The 26,157-nt window shown below is 38.1% G+C and overlaps 1 protein-coding gene across 1 annotated transcript in view; it reads right to left on the bottom strand.

Moving 5' to 3' along the window:
* Nucleotides 1–25,039, bottom strand: part of RHOBTB3 (Rho related BTB domain containing 3) — a 69,313-nt gene extending 44,274 nt beyond the window's left edge. Inside the window, exons 1-6 of the mRNA XM_077139116.1 lie at nucleotides 24,900–25,039; nucleotides 24,461–24,686; nucleotides 19,666–19,852; nucleotides 8,932–9,086; nucleotides 5,306–5,417; nucleotides 3,826–4,191 (exon numbers count right to left, since the gene is read on the bottom strand). Coding sequence (XP_076995231.1) covers nucleotides 3,826–4,191; nucleotides 5,306–5,417; nucleotides 8,932–9,086; nucleotides 19,666–19,852; nucleotides 24,461–24,686; nucleotides 24,900–24,901 — 1,048 coding nt within the window. The 5' untranslated portion in view covers nucleotides 24,902–25,039. The remainder of the gene's footprint in view (nucleotides 1–3,825; nucleotides 4,192–5,305; nucleotides 5,418–8,931; nucleotides 9,087–19,665; nucleotides 19,853–24,460; nucleotides 24,687–24,899) is intronic.
* Nucleotides 25,040–26,157: the final 1,118 nt, after the last annotated feature.

The following is a 26,157-nucleotide window of genomic DNA, read 5'->3' on the forward strand; positions in this document are numbered from 1 at the left end:
TTGTGGGGGTCCCAGAAGAAGAAGAAAGAGAGAAAAGAGATGAAAGAATATTCAAAGAAATAATGGCTAAAAGCTTTCCAAATTTGAAAGAAGACAAGAATATACATATCCAAGAAGCTCAATGATCTCCAAACAGGATAAACCCAAATTGACCCACACTGAAACTGAAGCAAACTTTCAAATGCCAAAGATAAAGAGAGAAATTTTTTGGCCTGGGCAGGCACCAGGAATAGAACCCGGGTCTTTGGCATGGCAGGTGAGAACTCTGCCTGCTGAGCCACCATGGCCCACCGTAAAGAAAGAATTTTGAAAGCTGCAAGAGAGAGCCAATGTGTTATGGAGCCTCAATACAATTAAGTGTCAATTTTTCATCAGAAACCATGGAAGCAAGAAGGCACTTAGGCAACACATTTTAAGTGCTGAAAGGAAAAACTGTCAACCAAGTTTCTATATCCAGGAGAACTGTCTTTCAAAAATAAGGGAGAGATTAAGACATTCCCAGATAAACAAAAACCAAGGAGGTTTATCAGCACTAAACCAGCCTATAAGAAATGCTAAAGGGAATTCTTCAGGTTGAAAGGAAAGTCACTAGACAATAGATCAAAATGGCATGAAGAAATAAAAATCTCTAGTAAAGGTAATGTCATGAGTAAATACAAACTCCAGTACTATTATATTTTTGGTGTAACTCTACTTTTGACTTCCTACAGGATCTAAAGTACAGATGCATAAAAGTATTAAATCAATGGTTTTGGATTCATAATATATAAATATGTAATTTTTGACAAGACTATATACAGGAAAGGGGACTGAGGATACAAGAACATAGTTACATATGTTATTAAAGTTGGCAACAAACTAAACAAGATTGGTAGAGACTTAGAATACTAAATTTAAGCCCTGTGGGAACGACAAAGAAAATATCAGAAAAAAATATGCACAGAAGTAAAGGAGAAAAGACTCTAAAAAGCTCACTACAAAAAGATCGAATAAATACAAAAATAGGCAGTAATGGAAGATTCGTGGGACAGAAAGTTATATAAAAACTTTTTAAAATATCAAAGATTAACACAGTAAAAGAAAGTCCTGCATTATCACTAGTTACTTGAAATATAAACAGTTAAATTCATACATCTATGGCAAATTGATTTTTGCCAAGTGTACCATTCAATGGGGAAAGAACAGTCTGTTCAAGAAAAACAGTACTGGTAAAACTGGAAATCTACATGCAAAATAACGAAAATAGACTCCTATATTATGCCACATACTGAAAGTTTTTGGAAACCATATATTTGATAAGGGTTTATATCCAGAATCTATAAAAAACTCCTATAGCACAACAACAAAAAGATAATCCAATTGAAAACTAGGCAAAGGATCTGAACAGACATTTCTCCAGAGAAGATAATCAAATAGCCAATAAACACATGAAGAATGCTCAACATAATTAGCCATTAGGGAAATATAAATCAAAACCAAGAGAAACCACCTCACACCCACGAGAATGGGTATTATCTTGAAAGCTGAAAATGGAAAGTGCTGGACACGAAGTGGAAAAACAGAAACTCTCTTATTGGTGGCAATGTAGAATGGTATGGACATCATGGAAAAACAGTTTGCCAGTTCCTCAAAAAGCCAATCATATGACTACCATACGACCTGGTAACTCTATTTCTAGGTAAACACCCCCCAAAATTGAAAACAGGGACTCAAACAGATATTTGTACACCATTATCCATAGCAGAATTATTCACAATAGCTAAAAGGTGGAAACAAACCAAAAGTGCCCATCAACAAATAAACAAAATATGATATGTATATATACAATAGGATACTATTTAGTTGTAAAGAGCAATAAAGTTCTGATACATGCTACAATATGGATAAAGCTTTAAGATATCATGTTGAGTAAAATAAATCAGACACAAAGGGACAGACATTACATGATCACATATACAAAATAGCTAAAATATGCAAATTTAGACAGACAGAAGGTAGAGTACAGGTTGCTAGAACTTGGGGGATAATAATTGTGGGGTTAATGTATAATGGGGAGAAGGTTTCTCTTTAGGATCATGGTGAAGTTCTGGTAATGGTTGGTGGTGAAAGTAATACAGCACTGTGATGTGATTAATCCCACTGAATGACGGTGGGATGACGGTGATGGGATGTTTATGTTGTAGATAGGTTTCTACACTCTTAGAAAAAGAAAAGAGCGACTAAAGAGACAATGAAAATTAAATGCAATATATGATCCTGGACTAGATCTAATAATGGATGAGGAAACATCCAAAAGGGCATTATTGAGACATATAAAAAAATCGGAATATAGACTGTGTAGATTGCACTCTGCACCCCTATTTGGGCACGCGCTTGGTCTTGGTGTGCATTCTGGCAGGTGTGGAAACATCGTGAACAGGATCTCTTGGAGATATTTCTACAATGAAGGAGTGGTCCAACTGAATTAAGTTGGGCTTTAGTCTGGATTACCAGAGTCCTTTATAAGTAGAATGAAATTAAGATATATATAGAAAAAGCCACAGGAAGAAGTCAGAAGTCAACAGAACCTGAAGGAAAAAGGAGAGGACATCACCATGTGTATTACCATGTGTCAGAAAAGCCAAAGACCGGGTTCATCAAAAGCCAGCCCCAGAACCCAACAGTCTTCAGTGAAGTATAGCTGTGCTGACATCTCGATCTTGGACTTACAGCCACAAAACCGTGAGCCGATAAATTTCTGTTGTTAAACCAACCCACCGTATGGTATCTGTTTTAGCAGCCAGGAAACTAAGACAAACTGGAAGCTTTATATCAATCTTAAATTTCTTGAACTTGATTATTGCACTTAAAGTGTTTATACAGGTTAATATTATTATTCTGAGGAAATGTACACGTAACAATTAACTGGTCAAGGAGCATGATTGAAACAACTTACTCTCAAATGTTTAGAAAATAGATAAAAAGATAGAGGGATGAACAGATACATGGATAGAATGATACAGCAAATGTGGCAAAATGTTAAAGGTTCATGGCTCTGGGTATCTGAGTTGGGGGAATACTGTAATTCTCTGTATGGGTTTTGTATTAGTTTTGCAACTGTTCTGTAAGTTTGAAATTATTTCAAACCGAAAAGTTACAAAAAGAGAGAGAGAGAGAGAGATAAGGGCACAGTAAAGGGGAAAAAATTAAAATTAAGAGAGTACAGCCAGAGTCAAACAGATCTCAGCCTGAACTAACTTAAGGTACCAATTACCAGTGCCTAAGGTGAACAACGACGACTGCTAATTTCTCTCGTTAAGTTCCCTCCAAAATCTAAGGGTCCAGCCTAAGAACAACTAGCTAGGTGTTAAGATGTAGAAACTTGGTTTCATATACACTCGAAAAATTTTCTTTCTTTAAAATGGACAATAAATAGATCCTTGTGTTTTCATATTGTGGGTAATTTTTTTAAAAAGCAAAAATAACAACACCTGCTCAGTAGGAAGAAATTGTTTTTTCAGACAGATTTAAAACCTAGGCAATTAAACTTGTCAGGAAGACAGAAACTGTGGACCAATTTCTATATATAAAGCAACTATTTCATGTACAGTCTTCACCTCAGAGGGTAGGAAGAAAAGAAAGTTTAAAAATACCCAGTATTCTTGAGAACCCACAGGTATACTTCATTTCAAAAATTTAAGAGAGGGCGGGCCACAGGGGCTCAGCTGGCAAAGTTCTCGCCTGCCATGCCAGAGATCCGGGTTCGATTCCTGGCGTCTGCCCACGTTAAAAAAAAAAAAAAAAGTTTAAAAGAATATGAGTAACTAGGATCATCTGGCAAGATACCTGAATAAATGAAGCGCAGAATGTCGGACAAACAAGAACAGAAGAGCGTATCTTTAACGATGACCGGTAACGGTGGGTTGCCTCGAGGTTCCTGGGTAGCACCTGGGAATGCAGCATCTCTATTTATAACAAAGAGATCCTGGGTAGTTCGGATGATACTGGAATCCTGAATGTCAGCAGGGCTCTTCACGTTGAAAAGCAGCATGAACACATGGCTTACAGCGCAGAGAACAATCTTGTGGGCCTCTACAACTTCCCTTAAATCTGGATTGTAAAACACCACGTCCACACACTGGCAGCAGAACAGCAAATTATTCAAATCCGAGTTATAATGTGATGCTTCAGCCTTTAAGACAGGCATTTTTTCTGTTTCATAAAGGAAAATAAAAATGGTAAACTCCTCTTAAGGTGAAAGAATCTAATAATAAGTTTTCTTAAAACACAACAAACAATTTTTTTAAATATTATTAAGTCGAACCATATGGAATTGCCAAGACAGAATTTGACCATTTTTATAAAATAGTAACTTAGTATAGTATAACCTAATTATAACATATCTAAACTAGTGATTTAGAGATCGTAGAATTTCATAACACAGGCACATATCTGAATGTTGCACTTACATTATATAGTACAAATAAAAAACCTACAATTGTCATAAAGCACAATAAAATGAATTCTCATTATTTTGGGGTCCTCAAAATGCAATATTTCTTCAAGTACTAAGGTGTTTTGTTGTTGTTGTTGTTTGTTTTTTAAGTACTGAGTTTTAATGGTCATCATTCTTTACTTTCACCTGATAACAAATTCAAATTACTGAACGAGTTCCAAAGAACATGACCTCACATCTGAAGTCGTCTTCTCTTAGGACTGCAAGTGGGGGTGGAGGACTAAGCTGTTAAAATTCTGCAACTTCTCAAAGTCAGGGCTCAGTGTTTTGGACTCTTTTTAAATCTGTCCTAACCATTTAATTTGATCTTAAATTTGAATTTTTTTTCCACGATGCTTCCCCAGAATCAGCTTTTTCCAAAGCCAAGCTAAAAAACATTAGAAGACACTGTAAAAGTAGAGTCTATGATGAGGACTTAGAATGTGGAAATTCTGAATTGATGGAGGGCTAATCTACATTTGTTCACGAGCAAACTAGTAAATGGAAGGTAGGAAGGTACAACCTCTTTTGGAAATCAGGAAACCTAGCCAACACTCTCACCGAGGTTTCCCTATAGGTGTTTCCCTATAGGGAAAGGACTCTATATATGCAAGTTTTTAAGACTCTAAGGGTGGTTCAAGTACCACCTGCTTCAGAAACACCTGGGAAGGTTATCTTAAAAGCAGATTCCTGACCCCATCTAAGACTTAGTGACTCAAAATGTCAGGTGGTTCCTGAGCCGCTCGAATTAGAAAGCAATCTTCTCTTAAGACATATGATAAATTATAACAAATAGCAACCAAATGTGCAGATGTTGACTAATAAACGCACCTGGCTGTTCAAGCTGAGGGGGTCTAATTCCATGAAATGAGCTGCTCATCTTCCTTTTCTTCATTTTATCACTTGTTTTCTGATTTAAGGCTTGAATCATAAAATATTCCAACTAAAACATGGAACAAATTTTAATTAAAGCTCCAACAAAATTATGTATCTGACAACAAATCACGGTTACTAAACGCTTTTAACGTCAGTACGTCTATATGGATGCATTACCAAATCCCTCTAAAAATTAATTTACGTATTTAATCAAGAGGAACATGTAAGTCAGTTTTTTTAATTAAAAAAAATATCAAGTGGAAGAAACTGTGCCTTGCTAAACAGATCTGTTCAAGATAGAATTGTTTATTCTCTAGAATAATCAAGAAAGCCAAGCACGAGAACTGCACGGCTGTCAATCTCAGTAAGACTGCTAAGACTGCTATAGTCCCAGGCAAGAACAGAGCTATGTCCACAGACACTCCTATCACCCAGAGAACTTCAAACGTGAGCTAACTTTCTTTTCTTGAATAAATTACTTCGAAGTCTATCCTCTGTTTTACAAACTAAAATCTATCCACGCAGACTTACACACATCCAGGCCTCTGTGTCACGTGGTGAGGCCTGGGTCACAAGTATAGGAGTCCTGTGTGCCACAGACCTGAATAGTTAAAAGTTGTAGGTAAAGAAAACAAATTTTTATGAACATATTCGAAAATATATTAAGTCCTGTTCGATCCTCCTGCTTTGACACATGTATCATCATGAAAAGACTGAACGTCCAGGTTTATTAAATTAAAATTTCCAGACTCCTTGGAGTTTGAAGCAGACAGGGAGAGCTGACCCCTAGACCCAAGGATCCCTACTTCTCTTCTCACCCCTTCCTTGCTCCATCACACTCCTTGCGGGGCGTTGTGCACACAAGTGGACACCTAAGCCCACACATCCAAGGTCCCCTCCCCTATCCACCAGGGTCACCCCCTCCCACCTCAGGCCTAGGGGGCATGTATCAGCGGTACAGTCCACCTTCAGTAGAACGGACCAAGGAAATAGGCCGGCCCAGGCCCTGGAAACAGAGCCAGGGCCAGCTGGTCAGCGAATTTTGGGGTCTGCGGTTCTGGAGCACAACCACAGTCCTGTCCAACAGAGCTTTCTTATTGATGGAAATGTTCTATAATATCGCCCTGCCCAATACAGGAGACATGAGTCACATGTAGCTATTAGGTACCAGAAATGTGGCTAGTGCATCTAAGGACCTGAATTTTTTATTTTAATTAATTTAAATATAAATAGCCACATGTGACTGGTGGCTGCCATATTGGACAGCATGGGTTCTAGAAAGGGATACCAGCTCCAGGTGTACACATCCCCTCGGTCCCATGCACTCGTGCTCCGTGGAGAAACGTGTAACAGGAGAAGGACCAGGTGGGGTCCCCTAAAGCTCAGGGCCAGGTCAGGGCCAGGTTAGGGCCAGACCTGCTTCCCCAGGCCTGAAGGCAACACTGCACAGCTCTTCATCCCTCACTCTTTAGTGTAAGATTCTAAATGCCCTTTTCCCCTAACATTATCATCTCCATCCAGGATTCCTGCAAATGTCATCTTTTCTTACACCCAAGATCTTAGTCACACGCTGCTATTCAAGAGTCTAAAAGAGAGATCACTTTGACTGCATTCCCATGTTCTCATCAAGTCTTGAGTCAAGGAAAAAGAACTGTCACGTCTTCCTCCCAACACTGACATCTTCACGTGTTTCCAACCCTAAGCGTTACACCAGGCTTTAGGCTTCAGGAGCAAAGAAAAACAAGGGCTTGGGGCGGGGGGACAAGAGAAAAGGAAAAGCAGGAGTTGGAAGGTGGGAAGAATGATCCTAAATATTAAGACCAAAATTAAGATTTTTTGAAAAAGTCAACACAATATAATCTACTTGGCAGGAAAATTAGATTTTTCCTTCTTTCCCTTTCTACCCCCTGCTTATCACTATAAATAAATAAAGCAAGCATTTCTCACTGTCACTGGTAATACCACTACCGTGAGTTTGTCTTCCTTAATTCTATTATTAATGTTTCTTTACATTATCAGGTAAATAGCCATTTATATGGTGACAGGAAATGGAAACAATGTCATTTATATCTGGAACTTATTTACCCAGTTTAGTAATTCCAGAACAAAGGAAACTTGAAATCCTATTTCAACATATCCAGTCATAAATACACAAAATGAATATTCTGACATATCAGAAAACTAGGGACTTTCTGTCTGGTGTGACCAAAAAGCTGTGGGAACAATGGAAGTGAAGGTAGCACAATATTGTGAATGTAATTAACACCACTGAGTTGTAAACCTAAAAGTGGTTAAAATGGAAACCTTTATTTTGTATATATTACCACAATAAATTTTTTTAATTAAAAAAGAAAAAAAGACTTAGGAGACTCATAAGGGGAGAATTCCAAAATGCTCCTCCTAAATAATAGTGTTTACTTTAAGTTAAACCTCTTGCTATGTTTATCAGATTTCTCTGTTGCAAGGAGTCACTGCTTAGAGGGTTGAAAAAATAGTTCCAAAATCAGTAAATATTTAAATGCTACAATTCCACAATATTTTCCAAGGACTTTGAAGTCCTAATAATTTAAGGTATGTGCTATATGCTAAGATGAGCCTCAAAATACCTGCAAGACCCAACAAATGCCACTACAACTAAATAAGCAAACCCTCACTCTCCACATTTCGTCAAGAAGCAATTTATATAAATACTTCTTCTGGATCATTTTGAGCTACCATAAGATCAGCAAGATGGGAGGTTTTGCAAAAGCAAACACAGAGGAAGAAAACTTGTTCTTTTCAAGGAGTGGATAGAAATGAAGAACTTTCAGGATCTAGTACTTCAGGTTGCCAGGCTCTGGGCAGTACAAAGACTTTTATTAAAACTGACATCACGTGTGTGTAAGTAAACATGTTTGTTATATAAAATAAAGGTCAATTCGGTGTCACCAAACAGAAAATTCAAGAATATCATATTAAACATTAAAAAAAGTTTCATTAGAACAGAATGAAATTATAATTTTTATTCTTTTATAAAAAATAAAAATTTTTATAATTAAAATTATAATTTTATTCTAATAAAATCTTTTCTATTGACTTTCATTTTATTTCTCAAAATTAGAACTACCACCTTGTGTCTGATGCTCCTTTTAGCTACTATATCAACAGAAGAGTAGAACATATGGAATAAAAATAAATAATAGGGGGAACAAATGTTAAAATAAATTTAGTTTGAAATGCTAGTGGTAAATGAAAGCGAGGGGTAAGGGGTATGGTATGTATAATCTTTTTTTTTTCTCTGTTATCGTTTTATTTCTTTTTCTGTTGTCTTTCCATTTCTTTTTCTAAATTGATGCAAATGTTCTAAGAAATGATGAATATGCAACTATGTGATGATATTAAGAATTACTGATTGTATATGTAGAATGGAATGATATCCTGTTTGTTAATTTTTTTTTAATTAATTAAAAAAGTTAAGAAAAAAAAAATTAGAACTACCCATGCTTTTAAAACTTAAGGTCTAACTGATGGCCTAGACAATAATAACTCTTTAGCCAACCTGACCAATGACTTTGATTTATGTGACAGGAATTTCCACTTACCACTCCTCCAAAATATTTTCCTATATAGAAGTCATCGAGGCTGTGTAGTTCAAGATAGGTAGCCCCTAGTTCTTTAGCAAGTTGGATCCCTTCAGTCGTACTAACACAGCTTCCTCTGTCCGAGGTGCATAATGGACATGTACAGGGTAATTCTTCTGAAAAAAATGAATTCAAAAGCAAAGAGTTTTGAAATTAAACAGAAAAAAAAAAAGGATAATTCAAGGACATTCAATAAATCTACTATCAACTACTTTGAATAAAATGTTTTAATGATAATTAAAAGGTTCCTATATAAACAAGCTTTAACTGCAAGAAGAATAAACAGCATTTTAGAAATTAAAAGAATTTTTAAATAGGTGAATGGATAATAGCAAGGCTAGGATAGTGATTAAACCAACCAGCCAGTTACAATAGGCCTGCTCCCTTTTACACAATCCTGACATTCCGAGTTTCAATGTTTCTAGTCCAGTATAAAATAATACACATTTCACAACTTAATTGCCCCTGGAAAACAGTGCTTTGGTCCTTTTTTTGGCAATAAACTTTAAATATTTACTACAGTCTGAATAAACTTTATGATTTCATTTAAATCAAATCCTCAATTTCACCCAAATCTTCAAGGATACACCGGTGAAAGTGTCTCTCTCTTTGTAAGTTTCATATAAAATACATTCTTATTAATTCAGACACTTCAGTCATGAGATTTTAAAGCATTCAACTGCAGAGATCCAGTTCAATCACTATCTTTTTCTTCAACCTTAAAAAATAAAAATCAGAAGGTATAAAAAATACTCACTGAAAATTTGAACTGTCCCAAGATTTCTGGTTGTAGCATGTAGTGTTCTGAGATGGTGGCACACTTAACCTATCCATAAGAATACTCTCTGATGAGACTATTCTATATGTACCACTTAGCTTTGTTTTGTTTCATGACCACAGCACCACGTGTTCAAAGAGTAGTCAAGACGAAAGAGGATAACCCCACTTCTAGAAATGCATGTTGATATAGGCCGGCTCCTTCTAGGATGTAGACTCTGAGATAGAGACTTGTGTGCAGGAGGGTTGTTGGGGAACAAACTCTCCTTGGCAATGTAGGAAGTGGATGGCCAGAGAGGAAAAAGTGAACTGCAATGCAGCTGCAAGAGAGACCTCAGCTGATCTTACAGGGGACTCTGGAGTTCAGATGGCCATTTATAGACGAAACCCATTTACAGAACGTGGGGCCGGGCTTCATACCCCTTCATCGACCAGTAACTGGATGAGGCTGCCCCGTGGAGGAGGCACAATCTTAGGCAAGATGGTTTCCTTCAGCAGAGGACAATACCTGTAAAGGGACTCGACTGTGGGCTGTCAGCAGCCACTGAGGGGGTAAGCTCCAGTGCCCTTGAAGGGACACGTGAACAGCTCCCCACAGCATATTCCACATATTTCCTACCAATGAACAGTGTACAGATGGAACATGTACATGTACATATGGGGTGTACATTAAGGACAAGTGCATGTGCATACTATGTGTGTAAAAAAGGTATGTGTATACACATACACACTCTCACACATGGCTTACATAATGTATTCATGTACTTATTCCACAGAGGAGAAAACGGAGGATCAGAGGAGCTGACTGCCCTGGCCTTGTCCAAGGAGCACTGTGAGTTCGAGAATGAGAGACAATAATAAAACTGCCTTTTGCTATGCTTGATATACAAAAGTGGCAACAATAAAGAAGATAAAAATTTAATCTGAGTAAAGAACTATTGATGCCAAGATAATAGTAAGATATAGTAAGACTTAAAAACTAAGTTTGGGTTCTCTAAACTATGCCTTAAAAAGAAACAAACAAAACCATTTTTGCTTTTACTTTTTCTAAAATCATTTTAGGCTTGGAGAACATTAAATTTTCATACAGAATTCAGTCTATCTTGAAAAATAACACGTTGGTATTTTGCATTCTTTACAAAGCCTTCATCAACAGTGCCTTTGATTTCCTGCAGACAGAGGCCTACTTATGTCTACAAAGCTCTCCTTATGTTGATGGAATGGGGTGGGTAGGCAAATCATCTTATTAAACTTTATTTCTGGACAAAAGGAAATCAATGTCAGTGTTTCAAGTGAAAAATTAAGTGAACAATAATTTCTAACAAACGATTTTTAACTTTTTATTCTGAAAAAATTTCAGACTTACAGAAAAGCTACTAAAATAGTACAGAGCTTCCATATACCTTCCACATTTTGATACACTTTTTGTTGTTGTCCCCACATATCCACACCCACGCACACCATCTTCCCTGTTATTAACACTTTGCATGGGTGGGGTATACCTTTGTTACAACTGATTTAACATAATTTTGATTTGAGGGGAAAAAACAACTAATTTCAGATTTAGATCAGCTGATCGGGGTTTTCCATTGCATGCAGCTATAAGCATCTCACTGATACACCACCCTATCTAGAAAGTGCCTCCTTATATCTATTTTGTATCACTGAAGATATTTCATCTTTGTTCACACTCACCAAAGAGGAAAAATGCCTTGTCATTATACACCATATTATTCTCTAATTAGTTGTTATTTGACTACCTTCTGTCTGGATTCTAAAATATTATTTCTTAAAACCTTCTTGTTCCTAATTAGTTATTTTGTGATTCTCTTCTTACATTGCTATATTCTTCCACATCAATAAGCTATATAGTCTAAGATTCTAAGGAATAAAGTCTGCCAGTTGGGTTACAGCAGAAGAACGAACAAAACATTTATGAATTAAATAAACCTACACTGAGCATTTTTTCAGGGTCAGGACCCCAAATAATTTTAAAGTGAGGTGCTTTTAGAGGCTCACACTTAAGACTTAATATCTCACCATCATACTGACTTCGTGAATGAGAGTGCCATACTCCTAGCAGACACTGCAGTCTTTTTTTCTCTTATGTTCTTTTAAGGTGCTATCACAAAATATCTAATCTTTAAAGCGAACAAAATGTAACTCTGGCATACAAATGAATCTCTTTCAAACTAGCCACTTTGAAAACCTGTAGAGTGATTCCTACAACATTGCTTAGGCTTAGAATACTTTTAGAAATCCGCTTCAATTCTCTTCGTAGCAATGTACTAAAATCTATTAGTGCTTCAAGAAGAACTAAAAGACATGATGCTGGCTTTCAGGGGCTTAAGGCTATGAATAAACCCTAGGCATGTTCTGAAAAAAATTCCTCCTTTAAAAATAAATTCATTATTTAGTAAAAACCAAAATGTATTCAGAGCCAAGTCTAATGAAGAAGGCACACACAGTCAAGCTTGTCAAAAACAATATGTAACAAAGGAAAGCGATGAGAATGATCCCACATGTCTGCTGAAACAATTCTAAAAAGAGTTATAGAAAGGAGTTATAAGGAGAGTACCCAGTAGTTTCATGGACTGCAAGGGGGAGAGGTGAGGTATAAATAAATGTCCTTGAGTTGAACAGTTTTGTAATTACTTTGTAATCACATCTTACATGGTAAATTAATTCCAACTTGTGAGGAGACTGTTCTTTTCTCACTAATTTAGATCATTCTTAAACCATTCATTCTCTCAATGAACAAATGTTCATTGAGCACCTACCATGTGTCAAGCACTAGAGACATGAAGATACAAAGGTAAAAGAAATTCATAATCAACTGAGCAATTTAGACATGACAGCAAACAATCATAACATGCTACAGCGAGTACTGGATAAAGGTATACAAAGTTACCACGGGAACAGGGGGACCGTCGGGGAGGAATTACGGAAGATCGCACAGAAACTGGGAGTGCCCAGAACTGATCACACTCAGGGGGCTAGGCTTTTTTTTTTTTTTAAATAAATGCAATTTTATTGAGAAATATTCACACAACATACAATCATCTAAAGTATATAATCAATGGCTCACAGCATCATCATTTAGTTGTGCACTTATCACAATCAACTTCTGAACATTTTAATTACTCCAAAAACAATAAAAATAGAAGTAAAAAACATCACCGAAAACATTCCTACCCCCTATTTTCTTACTTATCTTTTTCCTTATTTTCTTACTCATCTGTCCATACACTAGATAAAGGGAGGGGCAGTCACAAGTTTTCACAATCGCACAGTCACACTGTAAAAGCTACATAGTTATAGATTCATCTTCAAGAATTAAGGCTACTGGAATACAGTTCAACAGTTTCATGCATTTCACTGCAATACCCCAAAAACTGAAAAGGGATATCTATATAATGCATAACAAAAACCTCCAGAATGATCTTTTGACTATTTGAAATCTCTCAGTCACTGAAACTTTATTTTGTCTCCTTACTCTTCAACCTTTTGGTCAAGAAGGCTTTTTCAATCCCAATATGCTGGGGCCAGGCTCATCCCTGGGAATCATGTCCCACATAGTGCGGAGGGCAGTGAGTTTACCTGTGGAGTTCGCTTAGAGAGAGAAGCCACATTTGAGCAACAAAAGAGGTTCTCTGGGGTGACTCTTAGGTAGAATTATAAATAGGCTTAGCTTCTCCTTTGAAGGAATAAGTTTCATAAGGGCAAGCCACAAGTTTGAGGGCTTGGCCTAGTAATTTGGCAGTCCCCCGTGCTGTTAGAATATCAGTTCTTCCCCAGGTGGGGTAATTTAACATTTCAACATTTTTCCTGTCCATCAGGGGGACTTTGCAGATACTTTTTAATCTTATGCCCACATTACCCTGGGATGTTATCAGAGGGGACTATGTTTATGTTAATACAACGCGGGAGGCCAGTGTGTTAACTAGAACACCAGTTTGCTCATTTAAAATGAGAAGGTAACAAACAAAGGGACTAGAAACCTATGCTATACGCCAACACCTTCTTTCCTCTCTAGGAAAGTCTACACGAGAAACTGATTATTTTTCTTTTTAGTTCTGCAAATATTTATTTTTAATATTTTTATTGAGATATTTTCATGTACTATACAGTCTATCCAAAGTATCAATGGCTCACAATATCATCATATAGTTGTATATTCATCACAATGATCATTTTTAGAACATTTGAATCACTCTAGAAACAGAAATAAAAAATAAAAAATAAAAATATATATATCCTATACCCCATACCCCTCCCCCTCATTGACCCAAATTTTTTTATCCCTTATTCTTCCCTATTATTCATTTATTTTTTTTTTGTCCATATTTTTTTACTCATCTGTCCATACACTGGATAAAGGGAGTGCCAGCCAGGGTTTTCCCAATCACACAGTCACATTGTAAAAGCTATGTAGTTATGCAGATGTCTTCAAGAGTCAAGGCTATTGGAATATAGTTCAACAGTTTCAGGTATTTCCTTCTAGCCATTCTAATACACTAAAAACTAAAAGGGACATCTACATAATGCATAAGAATAAACTTCAGAATGACCTCTCAGTTTTCTCTTCCCCCTTTTGGTTAAAAGGTTTTCTCAATACTATGTCATGTTCCAGCTCATCCCTGAGAGTCATGTCTCATGTTGCCAGGAAAATTTACACCCCTTGGAATTACATCCCACATAAGGGGGAAGACAAGGGACTTCACCTGCCTAGTTGGCTTAGAGAGAAAGGCCAAATCTAAGCAACAGAAGAGGTTCTCTGGGGGTGATTCTTAGGCATAATTGTAAGTAGGCTTAGCTTCTCCTTTGCAGGAATAAATTACATAAGGGCAAGTCCCAATATCGAGGGCTTGGCCTATTAAATTGTTTGTCCCCCATGCTTGTGAGAATTACAGGAATTCCCCAGCTGGGGAAGCTTAATATTTCCTATTTTCTCCCCAGTCCCTCAAGAGGACTTTGCAAATACCTTTTTGTTCTCTGTTCAAATTACTCTGGGATGTATCAGGGCATCACACTAACCTGTACAAATCAATAAGATCTCATGCCTATTCAAGATTCCATGTACTTACGGTGTTTGAATAAACTGACTGTACAAGTTAAAGTAGATAGTGTGCTACCAAAAATATAAATTTTGCACCAAATAAATATCTCTTCCTTTGGTCTCACATGGAAGTTGAAGTTTTAAAATATAGACCATATCATCCTTTACCCTGTATTCTGATTTACCTTAGTCCTATCCAGATTAGCTTCATTCATATCTCGAGTTGAAGTCTGATCATTTTTTTGAAATCTTTTAACAGTTGCTGTATGGGGTAATTCTGACTTTCATAACTTCGGAGCTCTAACTCTGAGTTTCAGGTGTCATACAAATACCCGAAGTTCAAGGGAATGACCAGGTTATACACAAATAGCTCAGCATCTCAGAATTTAGAAACGACCATTACAATTCTGGAATAGACATGACTGCTACCAGAGCTTAGAGTCTAGGAACCTTTACAACAGGCCTTAACTGATAACCTGTGCTCTGAATTTGAATTCTCCAAGTTTGTATATTATAATTAATCCATTTGAATGAGGCATGATAATATTTGCCTTTTTGTTTCTGACATTTTATTCAACATACTGTCCTCAAGGTTCATTCACCCAGTTGCATGCCTCACAACTTCATTCCTTCTTGCAGCCGCTCAGTAGTCCCTTGTATGTATACACCACAGTTTTCCCTTTTCATTCCTCAGTTGATGTACTCTTAGGCCACCTCCATCCATTGCAAATAGTGAACACTGCCCCCTTAAACACCAGCATGCAAAATGTCCATTTGTGTCCCCACTCTCAGTTCCTCCAAGTATACACTTAACTACAGGGTCAGAGGATCATACGGCATCCCTACTCCTAACCTCCTATGGAACCACCACACTGCCCTCCAGAGAGACTACACCACTCTGCTTCCCTGCCAACGGTGCATCGGTACATCTCTCTCTCTCTCTCTCCTCTCTCTCTCCATATTTTCTCCAGCCCTTGCATCTCTCTCTTCATTTTCAAACAGTTTTATTCACACATCATACCATCCAACCTAAGTAAAAAAATCAATGGTTCCCAGTATAATCACGTAGCCATGCCTTCACCACCATAATCTATATGAGGATATTTCCTTTTCTTCCATTAAGAATCCCCTACCCCACCCCCATATCCCCCATTTATTGATATTTAGTTTTGCCATATTGCCTTTCTTACATTCAGTGGAAGCATATTACAATATTACTGTTACCTACAGAGCCTAGTTTGCATTGATTATATGTTTTTCTATATACCATCCCATTTTCAACACTTTGCAATGTTGACATGTGTTTGTTCTCTCTCGTGCAAAAACGTTTTATATTTGTACATTTATTCACCATCATTGTCTATCTAGGCATTGCTAAGTTGTATCATTTCAGTATCTTCCTCTATGTTTCCTTCTGGTGTCCTACATGCCCCCAGCCCTTCTCCATCAACCATGCTCACACTCAGCTTTGTGCAGTGTACTTGTATTATTATGCTACCATCAGATAGTACTGTGCTTTCCCTTTCTAGATCTTTAAGATCAGTCCTGCTGAACATCCTGGACTCCTTTCGCACCAAATGCCCAATCTCTAGCCTCTTCCTATCTCCTGATAAGCTGTGTTCTCATTCTCTATGGGTTTTGTATCATTTTTAAAACTATCCTGTAAGTTTTAAATTACTTAAAAATAAAAAGTTAAAAAAGTCAATGTCATAAAAGACACGCCTCCCCCCCCCAAAAAAAAAAACCAGGAGGGGAACTCTTCCAGATCAAAAGTGGCTAGAGAGATATGACAAAATGCAGTGTGTAACCCTTAACAGCATCCTGGATTTAAAAAAAAGACAGTTATAGAGCACACTGTTGGAACAACTGGAACAATGTGAGCACAGGCTGTATCTTCAACGACAGTAAAATAGAAAACAGCATTTTAAATTTCTCAAGTGATGGCTGTATTGTGCCTAATGGTAAGATGGCCTCGTTTTTAGATGATACATACTGAAGTAATTAGGAGTGAAGAAATCCCATGTTTACAATTTACTCTCAAATGATTCAGAAAATGAATTGTGTGGTGTGTGTGTGTGTGTGTGTGTGTGTATAAATTCTGGAGTTGTGCTATTCTTGCAAATATTCCTAGGTTTGAAATTTTGCAAAATAAAAGTTAGGGAAAAAGAAAGTTCCCGAAGTATTTAAAGCATTGAATCTCATTATCTGACTTGTCTTCTAGGATAAATATTCCAGGAGGGCTTATTCAGCCAGGGGCCGGATTATCATAAGGCTGATGAAGCATAAGGTTCAGGACTTTCTTTTGGATGCTTTCCAAAACATGAGAGGAAGCTGAGCAATAAATGCATTTACATGGGCATGTACTTTTGTAAAAGTATGCAAAAGTAAGCTATTTTTACTACATCTGGTTAAGAGCACCGTCTTTTTTCCACTCACTGCACCCTGAATTAGGTGGCTCTTGAATTAGGGATCCTGCTAAGGGAACTTTAAATTTAGGTTTAGTGAGAGATATTTTTGAGATCTGTAGTTGGTTCCTTGTAGTTAAGTGATAGCTAGTACAGGAATGCCTTCCAGGAATATTTCTGCCACTCACTAGGCTGAAATAAACACAATCGATGATGGCCAGAATCGGAGAATGTGAGGAGTGAACAAGCATGCTAAAAGACAGACTCATATCCATTCTAGTCTCTCTAGGAAATTAAAAAAAAATGGTTAGTAAATGAAGAGGTGATCAAAGAGCATGCAGCTAAAAAAACACAAGAAGAAAAGTGAAAGAGGTGTTTGGCTGTCAAATAATAAAAACATCACATTATTTTTTTAAATGTTCATGGTATTTGACAGCTTTTTTTTTTAAGATTTGTTATTTGTTGTGTTTTCTTCTCTAATTCTATATAAATATTCACTTTAGTATATATTCATATTTGTAATTTTGCGGGTTTTTCCCTTACCAAGAATTTTCCAAATGAATTTCAGACCCTACAAGATCAGGAGCTAACCCTTCAGAAAATCAAATAAAGCCACTATGACAGAAAATTAAACGACCAGTACCAGAAGTCCAGGGAAGATGAAGACAAAGTGATGACTCTCAGATTTCTTTACATGTCAAATCAAAAGAGCTTCTTAGCCAACTGGATGTGGGGAATGAGAGGGAAAGCAGGGTCTAGGATACGCTGACTTGAGTGAATGGGTAGGTTTGGCATCATTCATGAAAACAGGGATTTTGGTAGAAAGAGGAAAGTATCTCTGAGGATACAGGTCAGGAGAGGGCTGGAACCAGAGAAACAGACTGGGCAATTATCAGTGTATTTACAGGGAAACCAGGGCAAGAGATTAGAGAACCGCTGGTCAGGGTAAAGAGCAAGGGGAGGTGAAGCCAAAGGATGGAACCCTGGAAAACAGCTACGCGATGTGTTGGTGAGAGTGGGAGGGCAAATAAAGAAGACAGCAAAAGAATCAGAAAAATCAGAAAAGAAAGTAGCTTTGTTCCGTGGAGAGAGAAGTGTGTTTAAACAATTTTAGAGAGAGAATTGATGTTAAACTTTGGCAGCATGGATGTAACTGGTGACCTGAGTGAGAACAGGCGGTGTAATTATGAAAGTAGAAGTCAGACTGTAGCGAACTACACAATGAATGGGAAATCAGGATGTGGAATCAGGAAGTGTGGATGACTCTCAAGAACCATGGCCAGCAATTTAAAAAAAATAAGGAAGTAATGGGGATGTGGGCTCAGGGAAGGGTCAAGTCTGATTTATTTGTATCTACAAATGCTAAACTTATGTCTCCCTATGACCCAATCATCCCATTCCTTGGTAACAACCTGAACATCCATCCAAAGGTGACTGGATAAATAAATTGCAGCATATTCATACAGTGGAATACTACACAGCAACAAAAAGAACAAACTGTGGTAATATACAATATGGATGAATTCTAAAGCATTATATTAAGTGAAATTAGCCAGACACAAGACACCCACCCCATTACATAGCTCCATTTTCTGTATGAAGTTCTAGAACAGGTAAAACTAATCTATGGCATTAGAAGTCAAAATAGTGGTTACCTCTGAGGAGAGGAGTTATTGACAGGGAATAGGGATGCTGGAAATGTTTGTGCTTTGATCTGGGTGACAGTGGTAGAGATACATACATATGTAAAAATACATTAAAGAGAAATCTAATATTAATGAACTTTATATGCTTGTTTATACCTCAATTTAAAAAGAATCAAAATAAAATTTTAAGGACAGATTTACTGAGGAAAATACCACCAAGAAGATCTATAAAATACCACCAGATCAAAGTGAATGCTGAGTTGTTTCTGAGACATCTGACAATAATATGCATAGCAGCAAATAATAAATCTGCCTGAATCAAATGAATCCCTCAGCTGTGGAGTCAACAATCATCTCATTGGGGCAGGAACTGCCAGAGTACCCAACCCACTGCCAGCTATCTACCTAAAAGTTCTGCTCCCAAGCCTACAGCCTTATGTGTACAATCTATCCTCCCACTTGGAGTGATCTTAAGATTGTCAAAAATAGTTTTCAGGATCAGCATGAGTCTAATACTTTGCATATGTCAAAAGGACACAGTTACTGACTTCCGTCCATATGCAGAAAAGCAGTTTAGAATTCTAGACAAATATGTACCCATCAGAATCACAGCAGAGGTTTGCCTGAGCCTCCTTTGATGTTGTCTTATCATAGCAAATGAAGAAATGATAACAGCTGGCATTTGAACCCAGAGTCATTTTTTCTTTTGTTTTGTTTTTAACCCATATGACTCAACAATAAAGTCAGTTCTATTTAAAAGAAATAGGCCACCTCACTCTCATTATAGAATAGAAAATTATATACGTACCATTTTGTCTGGTGCCAACAGCAGCAATGATTACTGGAACTGAATTTAACGCTCTTTTTATCACTGGAATATAATTATCCTTTACTTCATGAAATGAGAACTTGTCATTTACATTGTATTTGATCACAATGATGTCGGCGCCTCCAATCAGATTTCGAGAGGTGTACCAATCACTGTCAAAGATGTCCTACGCCAAAATGCAAAGAATAATTTTTAATCTACTTGACTTTAAACCACTCATGAAATAAACTGTAAAATATTAAGTTAAAAATTTTGCTGCATTTTAATTTTTGGAATTCACAAATTTTTTTTTTAAGTAAGTAACTACAAAAAATTTTAAATGTTTATAATCTATTTTTCTAATTTATTTATTTAGCCTAGACAATCGTGCAATGGTAAAACAAAAGATCTAAAGATTTCTTGGTAATCTAATGAAATAAGCAACCTCTTTCAATCATTTGTACTCAAAAATATGTATGTGTTAAAATTATACTATGTCTTATCATCTAATACTTTAAAAATGTAACGCTAGGGGTGGTGCGATGGTGGCTCAGTGGCAGAATTCTCGCCTGCCATGCCGGAGTCCCGGGTTTGATTCCCAGTGCCTGCCGATGCAGAAAAGAAAAAAATGTAACACTAGGCCATAAGATGAAACAGAATCAGTATGAGCACAGAAGCGTCAAAGGATTTTACGTGACCCAGTTAGATGCTGCAGGAATTTTCAGAGTTTAGACATTGTAAATCTACTGCGAATTCTGTGGCGTTCCATACAAATTGATTTAAATTTTCAAAACTCATATATATAATTTCGACTTTATCTACCCTTTGGGTAATACTGTTAATAGTGTATGTGTGTGTGTGTGTGTGTGTGTGTGTGTGTGTGTTGAGGGAAGGGTTATGTCTCCAGAAAAAGAAGCTGCGTTTTTGTTTTTAAGGTGCTAGCATGGTAAGGAATATATTTGCAATTCACGTATCTTGCTCATGTAAATGAAAAATTCAGTATAAACATCCTACTTTCAAAAACTTTTGGACTACATTTATCAATAGTTTTATTTAAAACTAGAATCAATATAATTTATTATGGGTTCTGGTCCTTAAAATTTAGAGCTTTGATATTTTACATGGACATTAAAAGAATTTTTCAAGGTTTTTGTGCGAAAAGTTCTATAATGAAAATATCATTATGTATTTTAATACCACTTCCAAATGTGCACAAATAACTTCCTTTCCATATCCTAGTTAACTTTTAATTCTTATCTGGCACATTATATGGCCCACGGCATGCATTTCTAGGATGAAATAAAGCTAGATAGAGAAAAAGACGACTTGATATGACTTAATAGTCTGAAAACTGCTGGTCAAAGAAGTCTGTGCTTTGAAATGTGAATTCAAAACAGGGTTACAGGGTTAATAGTGTTCGAATCAATCAAGATCCGTGTGACAGAACTTTTATCTGATGATGGAAAATTCTGGAGGTTTGTTAACATAGCAATGACCTTTTACTCTGAGAGATTCTTTTCACCAGTACCTTCCCTACCTCCAAGCAAAGCCTCTTCCAATTTTCTACAGCCTCCCCAACCTGCCCTTTTCCCACAAATACACTCAGATAATGACTGCAGAATTTCTAGATGTGAATATTCTATTAGATTGGGATGTACGGAGCATTTTTGAAGGCAGGTTTAAAAAAAAAAACAAAAACTAGTAAACTACAGAATAAAAATACCAAAGGCAAAGATGTGAACTGGGTGTGGTTGGTGGTGTAAGACGGGGAGAAGTGGCGTGGGTCACAGTACAAGAAAAGGTGAAAGCTTCCCAGCTGGACTCTACACTAATTTCCAATCCCCGGCCACAGAACTAAAGTCTGTTTAGTTCTAATTTTGTCTGTTATGCTATTCAAGTTCACAGCATAGAAGTATAGCAAAGTAAACCAGTATAACAAAGAAAGAGGACAAAGACGATGAATGGGATAAAAACAAAATAAAAGTAGGACTAATATTAATATTAATTTTCTCAGAGAGAAAAATCAAAAGTAACTACTCTTTGCATTCCAAGTCACTCAAAATTCCAGAGTTACTGAAGTGTATATGGGGAAAAGGGAGACATTTAAGTGAAAATGTCATGAGAAAATGTGTTGGGTTCAGATCATTTCATTTGTAATCCATATTAGAGCTTCAAATACTGCATAAGAAAATTGTGAATGTATTACCTCATTGGTTTTTATGGAATATTTCTGGTAAACAGGAAAAGATTAGAAATGCGAAATGAAATGGTAATGTAATGGCACAGAAAAGGGGGTGGGTGGGAGAGAGGCATGCTAAAAAATGAGCTACATCTAATGAATCTGAAATACATTTATTTACAAGGATCCAGAGTAAAACTACAGAAGAGAACAGGAAGAGAAGCACAACTAAATCATTTCATCTCCAAGGCACTAACATCACATTTCTTCTCAAACTATGTCAAAGAGAAAGTACTCTACTGGTTTCTAGAATTATGAGGGAAATCAAATTCTCTCATTCCTTATAAATCGGCTTCAGGATTTCCTTCAGACAGTTATGTAACACAAGGCTTGAAGCCACATTTGGAGACATGAACTCATGTTTTTTTTAAAAAATCCAAATCTCTATAATGAAACAACAGTTTTGCTCTATATGATAGAGATCTGGAAAAACAGCACCTAGTATTAACATCACTGGTTCAATGTATTTGTATCAGTCATGAATGTTACGTTGGGAAACTTATGCTTAAGTGATATACAGTTATAATAAAGCTTGTTTTTATACCTGTTATAACAGTAGCTACCATTTCTTAAGCACCTACTATAAGCCAGCGTCTGTGCTAAGAACTTTACCTATACTATCTCATTTAATCCTCAACCACAGTTCTAGGAAGCAGAAATTGTTTATTTTATAGATAAAGGGAAAATAAAGCTGAGAGAGGATAAGCGACTTAGCAAGGACACACAGATATTAAGGGGAATGTAGGAATCTGAACTCAGGTCCTGTTATTAAAACCTGTGTTCTATCTGCTCTACTATATTTAATATTCTAATCCAGAACATAATCAAATATCAACTGATGAACACAATCAACTTTAATATCTCTGATGGACTTTACTTACCAACAAAAGAAAAGCATTTTATAAAAAGCAACTCTACAAATGTATACTACTTTGTCTGAAGACCATTATAACCTAGAAAACTCTACCTGCTTACAAACTCACAGCCTTAAACAGGGCCAGATTCTAACTGAACAAAAGGTGATTAGCATAATAAACCAAACAATCAGTATATGGCAAAAATACAGATTACAAAGGCCTATTTTAATCCATTCGGAAGATTTCATTTATTACACACGGCACATGGGATCACAAGCATTGCTTTTTGCAAACTTATCGCCATCAACAGGAAAGAGTTAACAACTCTAAGGAAAAATAGGAAAAGCAATCCCAACATCTTAATTCAACTTTATTTTCGCTACATTCATTTACTTTATCAACTTAACATTTTTTCAACTGCCTGTTGAACGAATAAGTTTTTAAGATTCTTCCCAAGGAAAGGTGTGAAATAAAAGAAGTGTTACATGCTTGTAACACAGGCTCTAGCAATAAATTGTCTAGCAATGCTTCCTATGATCAGCATCATCACTGACATAATTAGGGATTTAACAGCATTTCTGTTTTCGAAAAGCCTGGTTTTCATTTATTTTAACCTTTTATAAAATAACTTTTCTTTAACCAAAAATTGTTATGGACAAGTGATCTTTTCTTTTCGTAACACAGAAACTTGCAAAAGAAATTTTTCTATGCACACTCTATACATGTCCTTAGAAAGGTACATTAATTCCCTATAGCCTCTGATTCAGTTAAAAAAAATTGATGTCTGAATACAGTCTCAAATAATGATAATCGGTTTTCTTTTTCAGATATTGAACTTATTATTACTAAATGCAAACTTTAATTGCAATGTAACTCCAGTATCTGTAAAGACTCAGAAATTTTCAAACAAGATTAAATTAAAACATTCCAAATATAATCTTGTGTACTGAAAACACTCAAGAATTAATCTAGAAATGATACCCTTCATTATAATTTTTGCAGTTATCTCATATTCTAAAGATTTAAACTTTTTCCCAAGCAAAAAATATGAACTATTCCATTAGTAATAATATTTGACTTGTGAGTCACTAAAAACAAATTGCTAAGATATTAAGAGAATCTGCATTATTAAAAATAAAAACTAACTCAAATTTTCCAGAGGTGGATAGTCCTACAAATTACTTGTTTTGAAATATATTCTTAGTCCTTATTTTACCCCCCTTTTCAGGGGTCCTATTTCTAAATTGCCCAAGTAGGGCCCTATTTCTGAACTGTCCTAGACAAAGCATTTTTGCCTGAGTTCAGCTTTCACAGGGCTTTATTTTCAGAATGCGAATATTACATTATCACCTACTGGGCAGGCATGACAAACACTGCACTCTGCTGGTGAAACTTAGTGACCCCGTCCCTCGGGGGTTGGCACGTTCAACTGTCTAACAAGAGACAACCCACAATTGCTTCGTGAAGTGTACGAGTAAATGTTCCACATTCCTACTGCGGCTTTTTGCCCTCCAAGAGCGTTCTGTGAGTGTGCTGCCCCCGGGCTTCAAACGAAACAAAGGGGCAAAATTTCCGTCAAAATTTTAAAAAATTCTAGCCAGGTGACAGACCCGAACAGCCCAGATTTTTGGAAGCGGAAAAGGAGAAGTGAAAAAAAAGAGAAAGAAAGAAAAGCTGCCTAGCGGCTGCTGCCCCTTACCCAGACGGGACAGTCGTGGACCACCAGCTTGACATTCCCAAAGGCGCTGGCCTGATACTCGGTGAATACGGGACGCGCCACCGTGCTGGTCGCGTTCAGCAACAAGCTGCTTTCGTCCCCAGAGACCAGAGGGCTCCTCCCCAGGTAAGTGCGGATAAGCCCCGACGGCCGATTGTCCTGGTGAAAGGCGTCCCCCTCGTTGCCCAGCGCCACGATGTGAATGGACCTACACCGACAGAGACGCAGGCGAGGGACAAATAAAAAAGAAAAAGGACCACGGTCAGGGCGACTATTCACTTTAATCGGAACAGGAAGTGCGGGGCGGGGGCGGGGGGACAGGCGCGCGACAAGGATGGGCAAGAGCCCCTCGCCTCTGGCGCCGGGGCGCACGACGCGCGTTCAGGGGACAGACAATGGCAGGTCGGCGACGCGTACATACATGATCTCAAATCCAAGGGCAAGGCGGCAACTCGGAGAAAAGCGGCTCCTCACGGCCTCTCCGGGCCCGTCCGCGGCGTATTTGCCCGCAGTTCGCTCATCCCCGGCCGCGTCCCCCTCGCGCCTCCACCGCGGCGCCGCCGACGCAGAGCCGGGCCGCGCGAGCCAGCGAGCCAGCCAGCGAGCCGAGGGGGCCGGGGGCGTGCGGGGCGGGCCGGGGGCGCGCTGCCAGCCAGTCAGGAAGTGCCCGGGAACATCCCCGCTCCCCGCCTTCGTGGCCGCCGCCGACACGAGTCGCCCGGCGCGGGGCCGCTCGGCAGCCGGGAGCGGATTCCGCCGACCGCAGCCCCCTCTCGCCGCGCCTCCCCGGCAGGGCAGCAGTCGCCTTCTGCTCCGCCTCCTCCTCCTGGCGGGGAGGGGATAGAGGGGAGAGACCGGGCCTCCGCCCCCTCCGCGGACCGGCCGAGAGGGCGCAGCACGTGCCGGCCCCGGGGGACGAGGGGACTGGCGGACGCGCTCCCCGCCGGAGCGCCCGAGCCCGAGTGGCGGCCGGACACAAAGAACAGCCCGCGCGGGGTTGGGAGACGTGGGAGGGAGGGCCGTGGAAAATAAATTAATAAATAGGACGCTCAAGCTGGAGAGCTCCCGTGCACCAATCCGCCTGCATCTAGTTTGGTCAACTCCAAAGACTGAAATCAGAGCCTGGGAAAGGGGGGGATGGGGTGGGGGCGGCGAGGCCCCCACTCAGCAACCGCAAAAAACAGTTGAGGAAAGCGAGGGATTCGAGCCGGTTTTGCTATTGCCGCAGCCCTTTTTCTCCACTCCCCCTCCCCCTTGGCCTTGACCGAAAGTGTTTCACCCCTGTGCTGCCTTGTCATTTGTCAACATGCAATACAGCTGTTTTCTAAAATCATACTTGTGAGAAAAAAATAAAGGCAACATTCATGCGGGTGCAGAAAGTGTTCTTTGTTCACATACCAATTAATTTGCTAATGTTGCTTTTGAGGGATTATTTACTCTTTCAAGCTACACTTGGCATATTGTATCAAAATTGTAGTACCTACAGAATTTTTCTAAAGGGTTGGGAGTTTTATTGTGACAGTTTTTAAAAGGACCTATGTGTGAGGTATTTAACCTGTTTACAGATTAAATGCTCGTTTATTTGGGGATGTTCGGTAAGCATTATGGCTACATTTTTAATAATAACTCCTCAGACCAACTGAAAAAAATGACAATTATGCCAATGCAAGGATATTTTA

Source organism: Tamandua tetradactyla, chromosome 21 (genome assembly GCF_023851605.1).
Source record: "Tamandua tetradactyla isolate mTamTet1 chromosome 21, mTamTet1.pri, whole genome shotgun sequence".
NCBI lineage: Eukaryota > Metazoa > Chordata > Mammalia > Pilosa > Myrmecophagidae > Tamandua > Tamandua tetradactyla.